We start from the raw sequence: 6,765 nt of genomic DNA, 5'->3' as shown, positions 1-6,765 counted from the left end.
CTCGAAATAGGCGCAGGCATTTACTTTGGAAAGCCTGCCGCCTATCGTCCCGGAGGTTTACTCATTTGTTTATGCAAACAGTTTGTTTTTCAGTGGTTCTCAACTTTTTTACTTAGGAAAAGTGGTATTTCGTAGCTCAGTACATTTACTCAAGTAGCCAACTGTACTTTATTGAGAGACTTGTGCTTTACTTGAGTATTTCAAATACTTTGTTCTTTTACCCCACTACCAAGTATATTTTTACTCCACTAACTTGATTTAATATATTTAGTTACTTAGCAGATTTTGATTAATGATGTGAAATATAAACAGTCGTAAATAAGATTTTAGCTACACCTGGAGTAACATCGACAAGCTAACCTGCATACAAAGTAAATACAATAGCTGCCACTTTACAAGCTTTGTTAAACACATTAATGCATCAATAATCATAATCAAAACATGTAATATATCATTTGGAAATGGGCTTATTTGCATTGTGTTTACTTTTGTTACTTTAAGTTTATTTTGATGCTAACACTTTTGTAGTTTTACTTGAGTAACATTTTGATTACAGGACTTTTGTAACAGAGTATTCCTGCACTCTGGTACTTCTATTTTTACTTAAGTACAATATCAGAGTACTTGTCCCACCTCTGCTTAAGGACAGTTCTTTTCTGTCATTGAGTTAACTAAAAACTCCTGAAGTGAAATATGTTATGGATAGTTCATATTAAATATAAAGCTTACCAGTGCACAACGACAGATCAACTGTAGGCCTACTAGTAACCCAAATAATGAGAAGGGTATGTGAGAAACAAGTAGACAAAGATAAACAATACCGTAAGTAACATTGAATAGAAACATTCTTGTAATTTTATTGCACACTGAAGTATATAAAATGTTCAACTTCTGAGACACAAAGCTTTACAACATTAGAGGCACTTGTTCCAACATCGACCTTCAACGGCCGCCATTTATACAGGTTTACCACAGAAGCTCATTATGGGTTATGTCATAATCCTCGATGTATTATGGTGTTCATTTGTATGGTTTTATCAGCTTTCTGAAAATTGTTCATAAAATAAAAAGGTTACAAGATATACACAAAGTAAATCAATATATTATATACAGTAACTGAAATAGAACTGACATTTTGCAATATGTATAAAATATTCCTTCTATGATCAAAAACTTCCATTGGCATTTAATATATTTATCAAACGTTAAATAAGTCAAAATTATTACTTGCTGCTTCGGTAGATTGTCTGGCACTGCCATTTATGCAGGTTTACCACTGAAGCTCATAAGTCATTATTCTAGATGCGTCATAGTGTTAACATTCCCAAAGTGGCATAACAGGTTTCAATTCCCTTTGTTCACTGTCACAGAGCCAGTGTGAGAAACTTTCAAATGCAACCAAAGCAGCAATAAGGTAGTTTACTTCCTGAGATTATAGCACTACAACCAATACTCTTTTCTTTCATGCTACAAAGAGAACTTTCCGTTGACAGAGAAAGAAGGAGGTGTAACAGAGTTTCCCCTGGAACACACAAAAGTGGTTATTGTGCAATCCTTCATGAATGTTGTAAACTCAGAACTGTTTTTCACAGCTGGAACATTTGAATAATCACTTTAGCATACCAAGCAGAGTGCATTTAAATATAAAGTGACGGTCAAGTAAAGTGAAATGAAGTTGACTGCTGAAGTGGACTTTTTGTCTTTGTAAATAACATTTAGCCTGAAACAAATCAGATTTCTCGGTTAACATAATTCCACTGACTTTGGTTGTAATGATTTTCGTTTTAAAAAGAGTTTTGAATTGGAAAAAACAAATGAACAACATCTTTAACACATCTCTTTAGGAATTTATGATATGGGCACTCTAGTCAAGGCATCGTAATATAAGTTTTCTTTTTCTTCAAACCCCTTCTGATGTAGACATTTGTATTATTACTGGTTTGGTACACATATTTTAAGTTAAACATCGTAAAGTCAAGCTAAAATGGCAATGTGTTGTAAAGAAATGATCTTACATCTTGGCCTTTAGCTGGGTAAAGCCAAGTGTATGTAGGTACATGTCTATGGTGGTCAGATATTCTTGTTGGTGCCTCTTCAGGTGACCGGCATGTGTTGATTCCTTCCACTTCTTTGCTGTGGTGTCTATCCCGCGCTTTCTCCAGCGATCAATTATCTCCTCCATGGCTCGTGGGTTGCTCATTGGATCGTTCTCGCAAAAGAAGAACAGTGCAGGAACGGTGATAGGGGTTTCCAAAAACGTATCAATGCTTTTGTTAAAGTAGTCCACTGTCTGGCGTTTGAACATGCCAAAGTATAACATGCTTGCTTTTGTTACCAGTGTCTCCAAACGTGGAAATAAAGTCTTACCAAGACCTGGGCAAAGAGGACAAAAAAGAGTATTATTTGAACTGAATAGCACTATTCATAAGTGTATCCACATTTGATTTTTCAATCCAGCCAGTGTCATTTAGCATTATGAGTAATTGAAATTAAATTAGTTGTGTGTTAAATCATATCAATATTGAACTCACCTATGGCCATCGTCTCCACTGAGCCCACCACCAGACTATCGTAGACTTGGCCTTTTATCCTCTGTGTAAGGTCCTGATATTTCTGGATGTTCTGAGAGACATGTATCAGCAGCTGAGCAAATGTGTAGCCACCGATAGAGAAGGCATGGACAACCAGTGGGCGGGACATAAAGCGTTCGGTCTGGAGCAACTCTAGCAACCTCTTCCCATGATCCAGACCCCAGCGAGGCCACAGGAACTCATGCACCTTGTGTAAAACAATCAGAAATAAATTAATGAGCTCAAATATGCCATTTGATATTGAATGTTTAAATGCGGGAATGATATGGCATGTCTGACAGCTATTTTGGGAATGGCAGGAGATGCTGAGTGTTTGTAAAGCAATAGCAATAGAGGATCACAGCACTTAAACCATCTTTCTGGTACAGATCACTGTGGAGCTTTCTTGTAACAGAGCGAGATTAACCCTTAGTGTTTCTTGCTATAACCCATTTGTACAATACAAATGAGCAATTCCAGTTTTTTAATGTGTTACCTGAATTGCCAAAATACATACTTACTAGAGTGCGCTCTCTTTCTTACCTCCCTTTGTTGGCTCATTGTTATTTATTGTAGTTAGTCACCACACCTGTACAACAGTTAAATGCTGGCATGCAGTAAGTCTTGCATAACACTGCATGCACTCGTATGACATTAATTTACAACCTGCTTAACATGAAATTAACCTTTGCACCACTGGAGGCATGAGTCTCATGTGTTGTTGCAATGAGCGCATTGCGGTCCTTACCGACCACAAACTTTTCCCTCACTGGTGATATCTAACATGAGTGTAAACAGTCATGACCCCAAGATCAGATTTGAGAAAAAATCCTTAACTCATATCTCTGAGGTTAATGATAACCTTTTTTTAAATCTTTCACAGGTATCAGTTAATTATATTTTTGTTTTGACTTGTTGGAGAGACAAAAGACACATCATACACATCTCCATTCTGATGTATTTTAAATATCACAATGATATGTCCTTTCAAAACAGTAATTGTTATGCTGTTAACATTTCATCTTTAGTCATTTATAACATTAATTCAATTCAATTATTGTAAACATATAACTACAGCTATACATGCTTGTAATACAAAGTTGTTACTGGGTAATTTCCTCTTTGTTGTGTATGAATGATTTTTTTAGATAATTTTCTAAATGTGTATTTACTTTACCTCACTCTCCACAACAAGCACATCAAAGCCGGTACGGAAGTAGATTTCACAATATTTGGCCATAGCCTGAGGACGTGCGCCCAACCACGGCAGCATGAGCATAAGAGGTTTATGGTCTTCAGAGGCTTTGTTCTGACATCCAGACACTGTAGATTCTAATTCATTCACATAAAAAGTGACATTCTTACTGAGGTGGTGAGCAGTGATGCCTCGGCTCAAAACTGCTCTGCTTACCATAGCTGCTGTTGTCAGGCTTCCCATTGCGAGAAATGCAACAAGCGTCTGAAAAATGAAATAGGAAACAAGGGCACAAGAGTTAAATATAAAAATAACTTAATATAAAAGTAAAAATGACAAATCTAACATTACCAACCTTTAGTTCTCTTCCCTCCCTTTAATCTAACCCTTCCCTTCCCCCCATCCTAACCCTAACCACTCCCTACCTTTTTACCTAATCCTCCTTCCTAAACCCCAAAACCTCTCCTACTGTAAGAAATTAAAATCAATGTTTATACTACATGGGCTGTATGATGTAAATCTCGTCAATTCGCTTTTAACGGTGGTGCCTCTCAGCCACCGTAGTGTCGTGTCAGGTGGGCGTGTCGTGTACCATCGTGTACCGCCGTGTACTGGCCGCGGCCGCAGCTAGACCATATTGAACTTTTGAGAGAGCGAAACGTCACAGATTACCCGGCATGCCTGAGAAGTACCCGTATGTACACTCACGTGTAAGCACGTGAATTTGCGTACACATAACAGCACCGCGCGTTCATGACAGCATGGTATGGATTTATATTAACGAGGCGGCAGTTACCAGCTAGTGGCTAGCTAGTAAATTATGCTAAGTTACACATCAATCGTTATGTACTTTTATATTACGCTGACATCAGGATCTTGTGATATCCAAGCAACAGAGCTTCATTTAGCATGATACTTGTGTGGGTTGTACATGAAACCACTTGGTAATATATAAAAATGTATATGTTGAAGCCTGTTATGATCAATTGTGAGTTAAAACTGTATCTAAAAAGTAAAGCTGATGATGGATTACTGTACTGGAGTTAAAATAACAATAGCCTATTTCTTTTTTAAATGTGATGGAGTAAAAGGATAGTAACTGTGATTATTCATGTTAAGTAGCCCACAAGTAACTAAAACAATTGCAAGTGCAATAAGAAGCTACAGGAACGTTAATCTATAACTATAACATATTTATAACTAGTTTAGGGAGTTTGAGAGGTAATTAAAATAGCTAAGGGTGATGATCTGACTTGAAGTGTGTGTTTTGCTGCAGCGGGAGGAGCTGTAGGTGGGCAGAGCTGCGTGTCTCCGTCCTGTCAGATTAGACTTCACTCGCGAGAGAAAGATAAATAATCTGAATTCAGGGTGCAGTTTACTTTGACGTGGGGGTGAGCAGCAGAGGTGGGGAGAGGCGGGGCTATTGCCTCATCATTATTGCTGTAGATGTTGCACAAACAACTGTAGCATGGTCAATAGCGTCCGGAGCATGATAGCAACTCTGCGATCCGCCATTGTTGTTGTTGTTGGTGGCGAAACACTTCAGCACTGGCGCGGGGTAAGCGGAGGTGAGCAGAAGAGGTGGGGAGAGGCGGGGCTATTGCGCAATCACTATCAGTGATCTGAAAATGTCCGTATAGGGCGCACACATGGAGCTGTTTGACCCCCCAGAGAGTGGCGTATGCATTTCTATCCACCTTGGGACCCGTTGTCGTTTCCTCAGTCGTTTAGTGCCATATTCGGTCGTCCTCGTGTGGCCGAACGGTCTATATGACACTAAACAGTAACGCAAACGACCGAATTCGTCCTCGTGGGGCCGCAGCCTCAATTACTTTTAGCTCCCTCTGGTTTGTTTGTTTGGTCTGCTCTCCATTTGTTGTTATTCCTCACCAATGCCAACGTGACTTCTTGCGCAATATTTTACTTTGCCTGCCTTACACAATAATGATGGATTCTTCAACTTTAAAGAGCATTTTAACAACACAGAAAATAGCATAAGCAGCAAATATATGAAAAATAATGTAATATTAATTGTATTTTCTAGAAACATTCTGCGAGATACAGCATTGGTCATATCAATGAATATACAATAGAATAAGCAGTCAAATACAATGCAAATATGTGTCTGTCCAGTATAGTAATACAATGCTGAATAGATTTGTGAAAAAAAAAAAATCTTTCAAATATGTGGGGGAAAATGCATGACAAATCAGTAATATAAATGTTTAACACATGATGAAAAATTAATCGTGGTTGTTTTAGCATAATTTTCACTAATTTGGGCAAGTTAGGAAGGAGGTATTGAAAATAGCATTCGTATTGGACGGTCATTTATTGATGGTCCCCAAGTGAAACCCTGAGGATAACCACGAGGTCTCAGATGTGAGTCTGAGGGAAGGAGGAAAACGCCTCTGGATCCGAAGTGAATGTATGTCGAATTATCAAACTGAAACTCACTTTGCCGCGGTAACCATGTTGCTTAGAGATAACGTTTACTCCTACATCGGTAGAATGGCATTATATTGTTAACGATGTGCTAGAGACACAACTTTAATTCATCTTAGTGCAGATTCTCCCACACGTTAATACACGTAATAGCGTTAACACACAACAACTCACGAACGTGACGATAATTATGGAGATCTGAAAAAAGTTAAAACGCAAATTAACGTTTAGCAACTAACTAACTTATCCGGTGGCCTTGTTACTAACCTGCTTTTAGTTGTGTGCCCGTGATGCTTCTGGTTATTGAGTGGGTAGGGCTTTCCCAAAGCAAATCATTGCCAGCAGTGGAAGGTCAGCTAAAGACAAATAGTCTACTGTCGGCAAAGTCAGTTTGAGTAATCCACCCTCAATCACTTTAGCTCCCTCCTCTTCCTTCTTCATGCTTGTTGTCTTCCGGGAGCAGTTCAGTACGGTGGCTGGGAAGTGCAATGGACAATTACAAAGTGTCAGAGCTATTTAATACATAGACATATAAAGAGTAGACGCCGCATTGGC

The 6,765-nt window shown here is 38.5% G+C and overlaps 1 protein-coding gene across 2 annotated transcripts; it reads right to left on the bottom strand.

The window, feature by feature from the left end:
* Positions 1 to 827: 827 nt before the first annotated feature.
* Positions 828 to 6,633, bottom strand: LOC117448189 (transmembrane protein 53-A). Of its 2 annotated transcripts, none has more exons than XM_034085363.2 (4): positions 6,478 to 6,633; positions 3,748 to 4,029; positions 2,532 to 2,778; positions 828 to 2,373 (listed from the first exon to the last, which is right to left on the bottom strand). In XM_034085363.2, the coding sequence occupies exons 2-4, from the start codon at positions 4,006 to 4,008 to the stop codon at positions 2,012 to 2,014; spliced, it is 870 nt and encodes a 289-aa protein (XP_033941254.1). In that variant the 5' UTR covers positions 4,009 to 4,029; positions 6,478 to 6,633; the 3' UTR covers positions 828 to 2,011. The 2 variants fall into 2 exon arrangements, with proteins under 2 accessions (XP_033941254.1, XP_033941256.1); XM_034085365.2 differs by having other exon boundaries at positions 3,982 to 4,029; positions 6,478 to 6,630.
* Between the last annotated feature and the right edge of the window lie 132 nt (positions 6,634 to 6,765).

This window comes from Pseudochaenichthys georgianus, chromosome 6, assembly GCF_902827115.2.
Source record: "Pseudochaenichthys georgianus chromosome 6, fPseGeo1.2, whole genome shotgun sequence".
Classification (NCBI taxonomy): Eukaryota; Metazoa; Chordata; class Actinopteri; order Perciformes; family Channichthyidae; genus Pseudochaenichthys; species Pseudochaenichthys georgianus.
The sequence above is the reverse complement of the archived record's forward strand: the minus strand, read 5'-3'. Positions and strand labels throughout refer to the sequence as shown.

Coding starts and splice junctions, on each gene's coding strand:
- LOC117448189 (XM_034085363.2), bottom strand. CDS start 4,008: ATGGGAAGCCTGACAACAGCAGCTATGGTAAGCAGAGCAGTTTTGAGC. Junction 2,779..3,747: donor TGCTTGTTGTGGAGAGTGAG/GTAAAGTAAATA, acceptor GTTTTACACAAG/GTGCATGAGTTCCTGTGGCC. Junction 2,374..2,531: donor AGTGGAGACGATGGCCATAG/GTGAGTTCAATA, acceptor CTCTTTGCCCAG/GTCTTGGTAAGACTTTATTT.